This window comes from Phocoena phocoena, chromosome 19, assembly GCF_963924675.1.
Source record: "Phocoena phocoena chromosome 19, mPhoPho1.1, whole genome shotgun sequence".
NCBI lineage: Eukaryota > Metazoa > Chordata > Mammalia > Artiodactyla > Phocoenidae > Phocoena > Phocoena phocoena.
The window spans coordinates 21,599,418-21,615,734 of NC_089237.1; the positions used below are offsets into that span (position 1 = coordinate 21,599,418).

The following is a 16,317-nucleotide window of genomic DNA, read 5'->3' on the forward strand; positions in this document are numbered from 1 at the left end:
CACTCTCATTTGTAGGTGAGCTTTTAGTTGGGGGCAGATCTCCATGTGCCTGGGGTGCTCCTTGCAGAGATACCTCTTCAACCCCCAGGGCTACCATGTAGGTAATCTGACTTCCTGTGGTTTGTCACCTGGATGGTTGTGGCCAGCAGGGAGTGGTGCCCCCCACCTTGGAGCGTGGCACCCAAGCCTGAGGTTGCTTCTGAGCCACTTGAGGATCTGACCTGGGAAATCCAGTTTGGAGGCTTGATGTGCGATTCAACCTGGCCCCAACCTTGGATCTGTTTTCCTCGATGGCCCCCCTAGACTTTTCGCAGATCTGCCACCCGCAAGCCTCCTCAGGAGTGGCATCCTGCAGCTTCCTTCAGGATCTCTACCCACCTTCTGAGCCGGCTACCTAAGCCTCAGAATTGTGTCCTTCTGCGATGCCATCAGGGCAGTCTGGTCTGGCTAGGAGAGAAAACAGCCCTGTGTTGGGGGAGGTACATTCCTGCGTCTTCTCACCATCTCACCGGGAACTGGGGTCTTGGGATGAGACACGGTAAAACTTGTAGATAACTCCGCAAATGGAAAGAAAGTGTGTGGAACCATTTTGAATGAATGGATTGGTTTCCTTGGCTCCCTGCAAACCTGGCCAAGCTCAGCTTCTGGAGCAGGAACAAGCACCATCTCTGTGCCCAACCCACGGTATTTAGGTCAGGGAGGAATGGAGACCGCATTCTTGGACTCTACTGGGGCTGTTGGAACCCTTCTGGAAGAGGCAGACAGGGGCCAAACAACTGCCCTGGCCCCAGGAAGGGGCTGTAGGTAGCTCTGAACGTCAGCAGCAAGACCGCGAAGTGACTGGGAGAAGAACTTGGAACCAAGTAGCTCGTGGAGAAAACAAATTTGACTTAGGAAGGGATTAGTAGGAATAATGTTTGGACTTGATTTCCCCACCTCCTAATCAAGAATGAAAATTTGGATCTGTTCCTAGTCGAGCCCAGCATCTCCCAAGCTTTTCAGGCTGTCCTCTTGCAGCCTCCACAACCTTGGGCTCCCTCGGCTTCCTGCATTTGGTCTGCTGATCATGTCGCCATCATGTGTACGAAAAGTGTAACCAGTTGTGTTCAGTTGAAGGTGAGCTACCAAGTATCTAACTCCTTTAACATCAAGTTTTTGTGGGCTTTTGTTTTTGTTTTGTATATTGTTTACATTTTGAGAGGTAGCATTCTGTTTTAAATGCTCTTTTTGTTTTTCTAACAGTATTGTTGACTGGGTCAAAACATTTAAGCTGTGGTTTGGTGGATTTTAAATTTTGTTTAAAGCTCATTCTCTGTGCTATCTTCAAAACCTTGGGTTTGGTCCTTTAACTCCTTTGGCATTCAAATGTTTAAAAGCTATTTATCTTGTTTTATACAAGTTTTTTCTCTTCTTTTTGTAACGATGAAGATGTTAAATTTGGTTTGCAGTCTGAGTGTAGAGAAAGTGAAGTGATCCCCAAACCTTTGTGTTTTTTCTCCAAGTCCCACCATGCCCTCTCTGGGCAGGTGTCTGAGGGGAAGTGACTACCCTCACCATCACTCTTTGGAGCCATGAAGAAAAACTGAATGGTCTTACGGCATCCCAGAATAATTTGTTCTCCCAAGAATAAAGGCATAAGAATAGAACGTGGCTGACTGGGTGAGGCCTGGATGGGGACAGGGCAGGATTTTTCTCCATTTTCTCCCTCTGCCATTTAACCAGTCACAGCTTCTCCCGCCCTGCCCCTCTTCTGAAAGTCTATGGCTGAGAAAACTCTAGTCTCCCAGGTCTCCCCACCAAAGTAAGGGGTTCTCTGAAAACTCCACCTAGACCACTAGAAGGCGGCCTCTGGCCCTTGTTCCTGTTAACGAACCACTGAGTCTTTGTCCCCTAGTGCAAGCTCATTCCCTGTGCCCTGCAGTTTGGGGGTTATGGGGCAGGCTAGGAAGCCAGCAGTTCCAGAAGCACAGCCTGAGGCAATGCTCGATGTCTCCTTATCTAGCTCAGGGGTTACTGGTCTGTGGGATGTGCTATGAGTCGCCCCTGTGGCTGCTCTCAGTGGCACTCCCTAGGTTCCCTCCACAGGCAGCTCGTCATCCCTTCTCCCTCTTCCTACTTCTGTTTCTCTTGCCTGTGCTTTAGGCCTCAAACAGGTACCCTGGTAGCGCTCAGGGCTTGGGACTACATACTCCTGCCCTACTGACTTTCCCCTCTTCACAGTCTGCCAGGGCCTGCCCCAGGGTGGTGGACCAAAGACCCAGGACTTTTCTCAGTAGCCAGTCCCACCCTCCTAACTGTCTTTTTACCAATTCAGGTTGGGAGAGAAGAAATTTCAGCAATCCCCAGCATTTGAGCTACTCAAGTGTTAGGGGCCAGAAGGGACAGTGTGTTTAAAACAACCCTTAGGAAGCTCTGGCCTTAGACCTGTGGCTCCCCCAGTACCAGAGACCTCACTTTTTTCTGGCAGAAATGTGGGGAGGAGGCTCCAGCCTGAGCACAGGAATCAAAGGGAAAACATTCAAACTGCCCCCAAATCTACCAGCCATCTGCAGGCGGCTTTGTGACACAGCCCTGGCCTTCTTCTGAAACGTGCCACTTATGAAGAGTGTCTCCAGAGGGACGAGGAGAATCGGCTGTCCCCGGCGGGCAATCCTTTGGAGGCTGGGGAGGAAACTTCCAGAGGAGCCCCTTCCCCTTACTCAGAGCCATTTTGGGAGGAAGTGGGAACCAACAACCTTTGGGGGAAGGCCTGGTGCGGCTCAGCACACCCAAGCATCAGGTCAGGTCATTGTAATAAAAGAATGTGAATGAAGTTTAGATTCAGCTTTTGGGGGAGCAGGATAAACGACCACCCCACCATATGTGTGTGACTTCTCAATTTCCCACTGCAATTTCCATTTTTTTTAAATAGGAATTTTCAACCCCCTGTGCTTGTCTAATGTCTGCTCGGAACAATTCGAGACCCTGTTACTGTTTTAAGATGCATGCATGTTAAGGTGAATCTCCAACCCGAGGAAAAAAATAAAATTCAAAAAAGGTTTGTGTACACACCTGTTATGTATGAGTCCTTCGGAAATGAGCCTTTTATCTATCTTTTTCATAATTAAAAGGTTTTGGTCCCAGTTTTAGGGGCTGCTTGGGCTAAATCAGGGTATGGCTTGAGTTTGGGGAAAGAACAGTCAGTGACTTCGGTCACCCACTCTCAGATGCAGTTAATGAGCAACGGTAAGAGCACAGGCACCGGACCATCTGCCTGTCAGCTGCCATTACCACACTCGCTGAGGAATGGACCAACAGCCCCTCACTTCTCCAGCCGCGTAGAACCAACACTTGCTGGGAGCCACACACTCGACACACCTGTCCTAGCTCTCCCTTGACTAGCTATGTTGCTGACTTAACAAGTCACCTCTATGTGCCTCCGGTTCTCCATCTAAACTTTTAGCTTAAAATCTAGTGGTTCTCGGGCTTCCCTCGTGGCGCAGTGGTTGAGAATCTGCCTGTCAATGCAGGGGACAGGGGTTCGAGCCCTGGTCTGGGAAGATCCCACATGCCGCGGAGCAACTAGGCCCATGAGCCACAACTACTAAGCCTGTGCGTCTGGAGCCTGTGCTCCGCAACAAGAGAGGCCCGCGCACCGTGTTGAGTGACCCCCGCTGGCCACAACTACAGAAAGCCCTCGCACAGAAACGAAGACCCAACACAGCCAAAAAAAAAAAAAAAATCTAGTGGTTCTCAAAGTGTGGTCCTGGACCAGCACCTGGGAATCATAAATTCTTAGGGCCTTCTGCAGCTCTGAATCAGAAACTGTGCTTTAACACAGTGACCTCCAACCTTTTTGGCACCAGGGATTAAAGACAATTTTTCCACAGATGGTTGTGGGGGATGGTTCAGGCGGTAACGCGAGCGATGGGGAGCGGCAGATGAAGCTACGCTCGCTCGCCCGCTGGTCCGAGGCCCAGGCATTGGGGACCCCTGCTTTAACAAGCCCCCCAGATGATTCTAATGGAGGCTAAAGTTTAGGAACTACTTGCTTATTAGGGCATCTGCTACAGGTTGCAAGCTGGAATCACTTGGGGAACTTTTCAAAAAAAGAGGTGCCCCAGCCCCTTTAAAAGGCCAGATAAATCAGGGATGGGATCAAAATACCATATTAGACCTAGGGGCCTAATATGCAGCTAAGGTTAAGAAACACTGATGTGGGGACTCCCCTGGTGGCACATTGGTTAAGAATCCACCTGCCATTGCAGGGAACACGGGTTCAGGCCCTGGTCCGGGAAGATCCCACATGCCACGGAGCAACTGAGCCCGTGCACCACAACTACTGAGCCTGTGCTCTAAAGCCCGTAAGCCACAACTACCGAGGCTGTGTGCCACAACTACTGAAGCCCGCGCGCCTAGAGCCCATGCTCCACAACAAGAGAAGCCACCGCAATCAGAAGCCTGAGCACCGCAACAAAGAGGAGCCCCCGCTCACCGCAACTAGAGAAAGCCCGCGCGCAGCAACGAAGACCCAACGCAGCCAAAAATAAAAAATAAAAAAAACACACACAAAAAAGAAACACTGATGTGCAAGGATATTACTTATGGGTACTTGGCCAAATTTCTACCTGAAACAAAGAAGATTTAAGCGTTTTCCAAGAGTTGAGTAAAAAGGATGCTAGGCTTTGGAGTCAAATGGAACATGGGTTGACATCTTTGCCCTATCACAAAGTGGCCCTGGGCAAGTTATTTAACTCATTAAACAAGGATAATTAATGTATATTACCTTGAGTCAATATGATGATTAAATTTTAGAATGTGTAAAGCACTTTGTGCAGGGCCTAGCACATAGCAGGTACCCAACAAGTGATTTGTAGATACTATCCCCACTGGTGGACCAGTGGAGCACGCTGCAAGTCAAGAAAACCTGAGGGCTGAGCTATACCCCGAGTAGCTATTTGTAACTGCCCAACTGGGGACAGAGATCTGTGGTAAAACACTCAAAGAAGCAGGAGTGAAAGAAAATCTTTTATTTAAAAAAAAGAAAAAAAAAAGTGGGCTCTGGGAAGAACAGAGTTAGTCCATCCGGGCCTTCAGTGTCCTCGTGGTGATTTTGTCCTTCTCACTGCAGAGGGAGAAAGTCACAGAACATCTACACCCATTCTAGGCTGGAGAACAAACTAGAACAGCTGTCCTAACTCTGGGGTTAACTGTTTTGCCCACGTTACACTAATGTTAGCTTGTTTTTCTGGCCTGTGGTGAGGAAGGGGAGAATGGAGAAACTTCCATAACTTGGAGCCATCAAGAGTTGGGATGATTCAGGGCTGGAGTGTGAAGCGCTCCAAAGCAGGGAAGGAGCTCCCCAGGCCTAGAGAACAAGTAACTTAGGAAGGAGGTGTGAGGTGTTTCACTCCAGTGAAGGGAAAAGATCCTTGGGGTGGTAAATTGTATTAGCCCCAACCTGTTTTTCACAGTAATTAAGCAGGTTACCCCATAACAAAAGGGTCCAAATGCTTGTTCTGGGAGGTTCCCAAGGAAAGCTGTTGGGAGGATACCAGGTTCCTGGTAACAGCCCCAAACAAGTAAGAGGGAAGGAGGGTGGCAGTTAGGCATCCGGCTGGGGGGTGGGAAAACATTCCCTGGGCCCAGCACACCACACAGTTGTGGGTCCCATGCTGGTGTGAGCTGGGAGAGGAGGGGAGCCCCCCACGATTTATTCTGATCAGTCTGCAGTAGCTCTGCTGTGGCTCATCCCCACAAAGGTCCCTGAGACTTTGGGGACAGTGCTCAGGAAGGAAAGAAATGTCTATTTTGAGCAAGGGGAGGAGACTCGGGGACACAGAGCCTCACCAGACGGAGGCCAGGGGAATCTAGGTAGGCTCCCACCTTAGCTGCCACCCTTAGGAAGCATGGATTTCTGCTGTCCCGGGCCTGCTGCAAGCGCCCTTCTTATTTCACACCTGACTAGGGACTGGGCAGACGGGGTGTTTGTGCAGGAGGGGAGAGGCACGTGTCTGCAGAGCTTCTAGACTTCCCCCAGTGCACACTTACACGATGTGAACAACGACTCCCATGCCCGACACCGCATCCCTGTCCACAGCGTTCAGCATGGCTTGTGAGATGGTTTCAAACAGGTGTTCTGGGTCCTGCCGACAGAGCAGAAACCTTTCAATCCCCAGAGCCTTGGACCCTCACTCGGTCTGGCCCCTTAACTCTCTCTTCTCTAGGCTCAAGGTGCCCAGCTCTGGCCCCTCCCGTGTCTGGAGTGAGGGATGGTTCCCTGGATGCGAGAAGCCCCCTCACCTCCTTCTCAGAAGGCAGCAAGGTTACATAAGATATAGTTCAAGCCCTGCACTTCCTCCGCTAACCAGCATTGTGACCTTGAGCAAGTCAATGTCCCTTCGCTAAGCCTCAATTCCTCTTCTATAAAATGGGGGAAGAATCCCCGTGGCTCCTATGTGCTTTACCAGCTATCTCATGGACTCTCCTCCTGGGTAGCTCAGAGGTATTGCACAACTCAACCTGTCCAACCATGAACCCATTTCCCCCCAAACCTGTTGCATCCACCACATCCTCTATCTTGGTTGGCTTAGCTAGAAAACTCAAGTGTCCTCAGCATCTCCACCTCCCTCACTTCTGTTTTAAGTGACCAAGTACTCTAGACTCTGGCTGCCCCGCTCCCCCACTGCCACTCTCTTTGCTCAGGACCTCAGTGCCACACCGACCTGCAGGCCTCTGGTGCCTCAGGTCTCTTACTGCCTTTGACACCATGTCAGAAGAAAAAGTTCCAATGAGGTATCACCTCTCACCAGTTAGAATAGGCATCATCAGAAAATCTACAAACAACACATGCTGGAGAGGGTGTGGAGAAAAGGGAACCCTCTTGCACTGTTGGTGGGAATGTAAATTAATACAGCCACTATGGAGAACAGTATGGAGGTTCCTTAAAAAACTAAAACTAGAATTACCATACGACCCAGCGATCCCACTACTGGGCATCTACCCTGAGAAAACCATAATTCAAAAAGAGACATGTACCAAAATGTTCACTGCAGCACTATTTACAATAGCCAGGTAGGTCATGGAAGCAACCTAAATGCCCATCGACAGACAAATGGATAAAGATGTGGTACATATATACAATGGAATATTACTCAGCCATAAAAAGGAACGAAACTGGATCATTTGTAGAGATGTGGATGGCTCTAGAGACTGTCATACAGAGTGAAGTCAGAAAAACAAATATCGTATAATAACGCATATATGTGGAACCTAGAAAAATGGTACGGATAAACCAGTTTGCAGGGCAGAAATAAAGACACAGATGCAGAGAACTCATGTATGGACACCAAGGGGGGAAAGCGGGGTGGGGGGGCGGGTGGTGGTGGTGGGACGAACTGGGAGATTGGGATTGACATGCATACACTAAGATGTAGAAAATGGATAACTAATGAGAACCTGCTATATAAAAAAAAAAAAAAAAAAAAGTTCCAACTGCTTGGCGTGGCATCCAAGGCGTTTCCGAGTCTCATCGTGACTTCACTCTCCTCCTTCCTCTCACCCCACATTCTGCCCACACGCCAGCGGCCACAGCAAGCTCTCTCCAGTCACTGAACACACTGGGCCCCTCCTGTACTTCTGACCTTTGCACAGGCTGCTCCTTCTGCCAGCCAGGCCCTTTCTTTCCTCCTGTTCCTGGCAAACTTCATTTCAACAGGTATCTGTGGGTCTGTCTTATTTCATTAGACTGCAATAAGCCCTCGAAGACAGGCTCTCTGGTTTCCCCGGAGCCTGGCAGAGCTGGCACAACAGCCGACCCTGTCAGGTACTGCTCCTGTCTTCCCAGGTGATTTCCTCACACCACCACTCATAAAATAGATTCTGCTATTATCCCCATTTTACAGCTAAGGAAGTGGAGGCACAGAGAAGTAAAGTGACTTACCCTGAACATAACTAATGAGATGGTAGGTGGATCTGGGTTTCCAACCCAGACAACCTGACTCCACAGCCCATTCTCCTGAGCTGCCCCTAACGCTATACCTTGTTAAATGTGTGTTCAATGAATGGATATGAGAACCCTGTAAACCCAACGTGGGGAATTATTTGTTGTTGTAGCAAATATCTGACTGAGGTCTCTTCATGGAAGGTGCTCTCCCTGGGAGCCAAGGCCCTTCCTTGTAGGGGAAGCAGATGGAGTTTCTGGATGCCCTTCCAAGGCTCAGCAGCTGTGACTTTCTTTCCTACCTGCACCATTCTTCCCATTACCTGCCAGGTAAACACATTTTCCCCTGATGGCCAAGGGGTGGGCACCTGAGAACCCAGCCCCGCTCCATGCCACCAACTCACCATGTTGGGTTCCCAGAGGGACTCGCACATCCCGTACATTTGTTCCGTGCAGGTACCACTGACTACAAAGTCATCAGTCACCATGGGGCAGCCGATAAGGTCTAGAGAGCAAATGAAGGGCTTAAAGGTCTTCGGGTCCAATCCAGCAATGACCGGCTCAGTGTAGTAGGGCCCAAACCTGTGGGGGCCAGGAGCAGAGAGAGAAAGTGGAGCTCAAGAACATTCACTTTCCTGTTCAGGCCTGTTCAGACAAGGCCCCGGCCCAGACCCAGGGAGGAAAGTGGAGGGCCCGTTTGGGACAATCCCCTTTCCCCCTCTCCTGGCATCTAGCAATGCTCTAAGACTTTCTTCTTTTCTCTGACACTTGCCTTCATATCCTCCTCACCCCGACCCTCTCTTCCTCTTCCTTTCTTTGGTTATTCTGTTGTTGTTTTTTTAACCTACTCTCCCTATTCTCATCCAGGTCCTATCACCGTTCAATCTTCTATTTATACACCTATACCTTTACTCCTTTCATAAAAGGATTTGAAGCAGTTTGTAGAAAAAACACTGAAAAATAAAACCAAACCGCTAAAACATAATGCCATTTGCAGCAACATGGATGGACCTAGAGATTACCATACTAAGTGAAGTAAGGCAGAAAAAGAAAGACAAATACCATATGATATCACTTATGTGGAATCTAAAATATGACACAAATGAACTTAATTATGAAACAGACTCACAGACATAGAAAACAAACTTATGGTTACCAAAGGGGAAAGGGAGTGGGGAGGGATAAATTAGGAGTTTAGGATTAGCAGGTACACACCACTATATATAAGATAGATAAACAAGGCCCTACTGTATAGCACAGGGAACTATATTCAATATCCTATAATAAACCATAATGGAAAAGAATATGAAAAACAATATGTATATATATGTATAACTGAATCACTTTGCTGTACCAGAAACTAACACATTGTAAATCAACTATACTTCAATTAATTTAAAAAAAAAAAGTTCTTCCTATGCACCAACTAAAGAAAAAACCAATCCCAAAATCAAGAATACAAGACACTCAGACAAAACACAAAGTTTTGTTTTGAGTCTCCCAGCAGACAAAGCAAACAAGGGTACTCAGTGAGCTGGGTTATTTTCATTGTTTGCCATTAGGAAATAATAGCTTATCAGAAACTTGTTCTAGACACTGAGCTTTAAGAAGAATCAATCTTAGGGATATTTAGATAGAAAACAGAAAATACTCAAAAAGTAGTAGCCACTATCCTCAATAGAAAGAGTAAGTAAACAGACATTTTCCACGTCTTATATCAGCTCTCAGTAATTTCTACGGGCATGATCTTAAGTTACAACTCTGTAAAAAATAATTCTAAATAAAAAAATACTCATTGTAAGGTGGAGGAAGAGGTTGGAGTAGCCACTTCGATCTGGCATTTCTCAAACAGACCCCTAGGTATCAAATTTCTCTAACAAATCTTAAATTTTGTATTTTCCTCTCAATAAACTGAAAACAAAGTTAATATAAGAATGTCCTGTATTATCTGGGTAATGACCTTAAAAATAAATACAACATGGCTCAGGGCCTGCGTTTGTACTTCCAGTCGTGTCGATGTCACGGTACCACCTAAAGGTCAGTGTTTCACAGAGGTGCTTGGATGGATTCTCTGGGGTCCATGAGAAGTTATTTACTTTAAAAAGGGTCTGTACATGGCTCAATTTTGCAAATCACTGCATTAGCCTATCCTGCTGGAAAATCAATGATTTCAGTTGGGCTTGTAGAGAAAGCTCCTGGTTACAGTAGCTGAGAATCTAGAATTTTCCAGGTCAGCTTCAATGTCCTGTATTTTTATTATGAGTAAACATGAGCCATTAAATATATACTGAAATGTGAGTTAATCTGTACAACTTTGTAAGACTTCCTCCCTATATCTGAAACTAATATAATATTGTAAATCAATTATACCTAAATTAAAAAAGAAAAAAGAAGGAAAAATAAAGACCTCTCCCCCCACCCCCATGAACCAGTTTTTAAAAATCTTTTGGGGCTTCCCTGGTGGCGCAGTGGTTGAGAGTCCGCCTGCCGATGCAGGGGACACGGGTTCGTGCCCTGATCCGGGAAGATCCCACATGCTGCGGAGCGGCTAGGCCCGTGAGCCATGGCTGCTGAGCCTGCATGTCCGGAGCCTGTGCTCCGCAACGGGAGAAACCACAGCTGTGAGAGGCCCGCGTACCGCAAAAAAAAAAAAAAAAAGATCTTTTGTTAAGCCTCTCTCAATTTGGGATTTTGATAAACATGGTTACTACATATGGCAGACAATTCATAGCTGAGGATATTAACATAAACCTAAAAAAAAGGTAACCATTTGTTTTGTTTATTTTTTAATAGTAAAAAGACAATAATATTGCTCCAGGTATGGAAATGGCAAAAACTTAGTTTTGAAAGCTAAAGAGTACTTTTGCAACTTTTCTATAAAGTCTAAAATTATTTCAAAATAAAAAGTTAAAAAAAAAAGGAAAGAAAAAAAGCTTAACCTGTCTTCTTGCCACCCAGTCTTTTTTTTTTTTAATGGCCATTTTTTTCTTTTCTTATTAGAGTATAGTTGCTTTACAATGTTGTGTTAGTTTCTGCTGTACAATGAAATGAATCAGCTATATGTATACATATATCCCCTCCTTTTTGGATTTCCTTCCCATTTAGGTCACCACAGAGCATTAAGTAGAGTTCCCTGTGCTATACAGTAGGTTCTCATTAGTTATCTGTTTTATACATAGTAGTATATATATGTCAATCCTAATCTCCCAATTCATCCCACCCCTCCTTTCCCCATTTGGTGTCCATACGTTTGTTCTCTACATCTGTCTCTCTATTTCTGCCTACAAATAGGTTCATCTGTACTATTTTTGTAGATTCCACATATATGCTTTAATACATGATATTTGTTTTTCTCTTTCTGACTTACTTCACTCTGTGTGACAGTCTCTAGGTCCATCCACGTCTCTGCAAATAGCACAGATTTGTTCCTTCTTATGGCTGAGTAATATTCCATTTTATATATGTACCACATCCTTTATCCGTTCCTCTGCTGATGGACATTTAGGTTACTTCCATGTCCTGGCTATTGTAAATAGCACTGTAGTGAACACTGGGGTGCATGTATCTTTTGAATTATGGTTTTCTCCACATATATGCCCAGGAGTGGGATTGCTGGCTCATATGGTAGTTTTATTTGTAGTTTTTTAAGGAACCTCCATACTGTTCTCCATAGTGGCTGTACCAATTTACATTCCCATTTGCCACCCAGTTCTGCCCAGAGGTGGGTGGGGAAAGTACCTACAGGGTTCTCCCTTCAATTTCATCCCAGCTTCTGCACTGAATTCTACAGTTAGGAGCCCCTTCTTTTCTCATCATAAAGTCCTCAAATGTCAAAAGTTAACATACCCAATTCCTAGGTTCTGTGTATTCCAGAGTATCCAATGACAACAGAATAAGCTCTTGGGTAAGGGTGGCTCCTGGCTGGGAGATGCCAGGGCACACTTTGGTAGCGTTAATTTTGTTTCCTGGGAGCAACTTCACTTGCTGCTTGCATTCCCTGTCTTCTTCTGAAGTAGCCCTTTCTTTCCTATTTGGTTGTTAGGTCCACAGAAAAGACCCAGAAAATAAGGATACTATCCAGCAAATACGAAATGAGTCAAGGAGGAGGAATCTCCTTCCTGGGTGCCCCCTCCATACTACTTTCCCAATCAAAGGTTTCTGCATTCCCCGAGTCCCAGGCTACATTTCTACTCACCGTTTCTCGTACAAGAGGTTGGCCACCATGCTCATGAGTGTGTAAGGCTTGATCTGCCGACCTTCCTTCAGCTCATACAGGTTCAGCCGGAACTTGAGGCGCTGGGCACTGTGGTAAAAGGAGAAAAGTGAGTTAGTAAGTCATTGCTGAATGTCCCCTGGTGTCCGCCTCATGGAGGTCAGGAGGTGCCTAAGGAGACACACAATCCCAGCCCCTGCCAAGAGACTCCTCCCCATCTGCCAGATTTTCTTCTGATTTTCTTACCAGAAGTCCAGCCTCACATCCGCTTTTCAGTCTTGTCCAACACTTCTACCCATAAACATGCCACTCTGCTAACCTTTTTTCTCATACTTTTTTTTAGGGTGAGAAAAGGGGAGTTAAGAAGTGGATTCTCCCCCCACTTTTTTGAGGAATAGTTTATACAGTACACTCTGGGTAGGAGTCTGCCTGCAGACATAATGATGGTGGCTTACAGTAGAAAGGGCAGTGAACTGAGAGAGCTGAGCTGGGCTAAGCCTTCATCTTACCACTTAAGTTTTCCATCCCTAAGACAGGGACAAAATAAGTCACCTTATTTTGTGAGATAATGTATGGGTGTTAATAAGCAGCAGCTGTTGCTAATGGACTGAAAGGCGCCTAAGAAAGTAGGCTGCACCTCCTCCACTCCCATCTCAGAGCCCAGGGACAGGCCCTGCAGGGAACAGACCAGTGACACACATGCTGGAAGCAGAGCAATGAGTAACAGGACACCAGAACAAAGAGCCTTCGACGTGACCTAAGCATCATACAGGCGAGGAAACTGAGGCCCAGCAAAGGTAGCAATTACGGCCCACAGACATGCAAACTCGGTGAGAAGAGGCTCCTGAAGAAAAGGAAATAGTGTGAAGGGAACGGCAGTGACTGGAGAGAGGAAGGCTGATGGGGGCCTTCATACTGACAGCAATGCTAAGCCGTCATTCTCTGATTCCACCAGCAATGGAAGAAAAGGGCTGGTTGGGTTAGATTTCAGGAAGAATATCCAAAATAGATGTTCTTGAGACTTTAGAGAGGTTTAAGGGAAATGAGAGAGAAAACTTTCTGACAAGCTCCCACCCACCTTAGTGAACTGTCAATCTTCTAAGAACAAAGTCCAGAAACTGCTGCTCCTTAGGCCACCTGTGACCACATCTTCCCTCTTGAAACGTTGACCCTCTTTTCCACTGGCCTCTCTTCTTCCCCAACTGACTGCTGAATATACAGTTCAGCTCTGGAGCTGCAGCTTGTTTCCCTCTGTGTATTCTGTCTCTCCAGAATCTGTTCCCATAGATTTAACAAATCACCAATGCCTATCTAGCCCTGAGATATAATCTCAAGACCCCAACTGCTCAGAAGATGTTTCTACTTGGCTTGCCTTGTCCCTTTAAAATCGGTATCAAAATCAAAGTCGTCACCTTTCCCCTAAAACCAGTCTTCCCAATTCCTGTATTTCAGTCATCATGCTCAAAACAGAAATCACCTTTAAAACACTTCTGGATTGCCTACATGCCAAGTACTAGAACAGATACTAATAACAAATAAAAAAGACACGAACCCCGACTTCAATGGTTAACTCTTTGGCCTCACAATATCCAAGTAGCTACTAAGGTTGGTCAGCAACCACTCTCAGAAATGCCTTCTTTTCCTTTCCCACCTCACCACCCCATCAGAACCACAACCTTCACACCCGGACCATCACAAGAGCCACCTAGTTCATCTCCCAGACTCTCCCTTCTCTCACAGAACCACGGTCAACTAGGTAACTGCTCTAGCAGTTAATATGGGTTCGTTATCTTATTATGGGTTAGTTATCTTTCTGTATGCCTGCCTTTTCTCCCAACTAGACCTGAAGTTCTTTAGGGGCTGAGCATGGGCTTTGGCCTCAGAGATTGGGATCCTGGGGGGTCATTCATTAGCTTACATCTTGGGCAATACACTCTCTGTGACCCTCAGTTTCCTCATCTGCAAAATGGGACAACATGGGAACGTGGTTAAGAGGATTAAAGTCCATGGATGTAAGGTGCTTTCCACAGTGTTCGGCAAAGTCTCAGATTCACTGATGTTGTTTAGTAGATGACTAACACCCACGCCACTCGAGCCGCTAGGCAAGAATGGTCCAAGAAGAAGCCTGGGTGTAGGTGGGGACCCCCGACACTCACACTGTCTGGACGTCGGTGGCGAGCCCGGCCAGGCCGATGTACAGCCGGTCGCCCATGGGAAAGATCTTCTGGAAGTCCGTGGTCACCATCTGGGCCTGGATCCCGAAGCGCCTGTCGGCAGCGATGGCCACACAGTTCTTCCCCTTCATGGCCATGACGGCCCCTCCGTTATAGGACATAATAGACTGAAACAGAGCGGAAGGGCTCAGCGCGTGGGGCCAAACGCGGCCCGGCGCAGCTCCTGATTCGGAGGCTCCTGTACGCATCGTCCTCCACTCTGGAGGCGCCTGGATGCCCTGAACTCCAGCTCTGAGATTAGCGCTGGGAGGCTGCGAGGAGCCCCATTCCCTGCCTCGGTCCTCACCGCGGTCCGCTCCCCCTTCAAACTGGAGCCGCTTCCTTCAATCGCCCACCAGGCCTCTACGCCTCCCAAACTCCCCATGACACCCCTCCCCATTCCTCAATCCCTACCCCGTGTCCCTTCTCCTTGCTCCCCACCTCACCATGATTGCGGCGTATTAGGACCTCCAATAGCCACAATTCCGGCCAACCTGCTATGGGCCTCACTGCGCAACCACCCTCGCTGCTTTCTCTCTATTGGCTGGGAGGCCGACCCTTCCGGGACATTTTGGCTTCCTATTGGCTCTGTGTCTTTGTCAGTCATCAGACAGGAGTTTGGTTGAGAAGCCAAAACCAAGGTGAGGAGAGCGCAAAGTGAAAAGTCACTCTCAGTGCGGAAGAGCCCGGCGTCGCGGTGCAAGCTGGTATAGCGGTGGACTCAGTCTCTGGGCGCAGGAGACGCGGGCCGGAGCCTGCCCCCACGTGGGCTAGTGAAACCCGAGATAAGGGCCTTTGGCTCCAGTGAAGGGCCACGGGGTTGGTTAAGAGCACGCTGTGTGGGTCGGGCATATTACTCATGAAGTTTGTTTCATTTATTCATTCCAGAAATCCTTACATCTGTTGTATGCCAGGCACCATGCTAGGCTCTGGACATGCACTGGGCTAGAGCTGTGCCTAGTATTTAAGAGGTGCCCGTAAAGTGCGTATTTACTCTTGCGAGGGGGGAGGGGCACAGGGAGGGTGTCGCGGGTATTCAGCGGCTGCAGGGATTGGGCTGCAAAGGGGACGTTTGGAAGCCGAAGGTGGTTCTGCTTTGGGGGACTCTCAGCAGGTCGACTTCACGTATCCCCAATATCAGATCACCCCAAAGAGAGACATCACGGGCTTCCCCAACTTTAAGATCCAGAGGAGGCAGGCGACGATTTCCGCCACCCCCGAGCCAATGGAGGGGAGGCGAGCACGTCCCGCCTGCTCCCCTCCCCAGTTCCGGACCCTTCTTTGGGTTTGACTTCTTTAGTCCGGTTATGGATTTTCTGAATTCTGCGCTGTCGCAGGCTCACTCCCATTGACTCGGCTCACTGCGACACAAGTAGTTACCGCCGTCTCTGTGGCGCAATCGGTTAGCGCGTTCGGCTGTTAACCGAAAGGTTGGTGGTTCGAGCCCACCCAGGGACGCTTTCCACTTTTTTTCCACCCTGAAAAGGAAAACCTAAGTGAATTATTCTCCCAACCGCTGAAAAGCCAAATTTTGTATTGAAATAGCGGACAACACTTTTTCTATAGCTAATCAGAGGGTCGTTGTGACTGAAAATTCGTTGTTGTTCCGTTAATGACGGGATAATGTCTCCAGCACTTCCCTCCTCCGCCTACCTCCCACCCGCCCCCAAGCTGGATTGCAGGAAAGGCAAAGACAGGTTTTTGTCTCACCATGCAATACGTTTAACGTTGCATTTTTCGTAGGATTAAGAATGAATTTGCAAAAAAAAAAAAAAAAAGAATGAATTTGCAGTGGAGGTTGAACAGTTTTACATTGTCTGCTTCAATCAATGTTACAATCTCGAAATATTACATTCGGAAAGGAATAAAGTAGTGCGAGAGACAAAGGCAGCGACAAATTGAGGGATGAAGAGAAAGGTGAGAAAGGAAGAACACAGCTGTGATATACGGAGAGAGACAGAAAGAGGGGA

The 16,317-nt window shown here is 47.4% G+C and overlaps 1 protein-coding gene and 1 non-coding gene across 2 annotated transcripts; one reads left to right on the plus strand and one right to left on the minus strand.

Moving 5' to 3' along the window:
• Positions 1–4,991: 4,991 nt before the first annotated feature.
• Positions 4,992–14,883, minus strand: PSMB3 (proteasome 20S subunit beta 3). Its single transcript, XM_065897163.1, has 6 exons — positions 14,794–14,883; positions 14,291–14,475; positions 12,117–12,224; positions 8,326–8,503; positions 6,031–6,125; positions 4,992–5,104 (listed from the first exon to the last, which is right to left on the minus strand). The coding sequence occupies exons 1-6, from the start codon at positions 14,794–14,796 to the stop codon at positions 5,056–5,058; spliced, it is 618 nt and encodes a 205-aa protein (XP_065753235.1). The 5' UTR covers positions 14,797–14,883; the 3' UTR covers positions 4,992–5,055.
• An 848-nt stretch (positions 14,884–15,731) lies between these two features.
• Positions 15,732–15,805, plus strand: TRNAN-GUU (transfer RNA asparagine (anticodon GUU)). The gene has a single exon. It is a non-coding gene; the product is annotated as a tRNA-Asn (tRNA).
• The last annotated feature ends 512 nt before the right edge of the window (positions 15,806–16,317 follow it).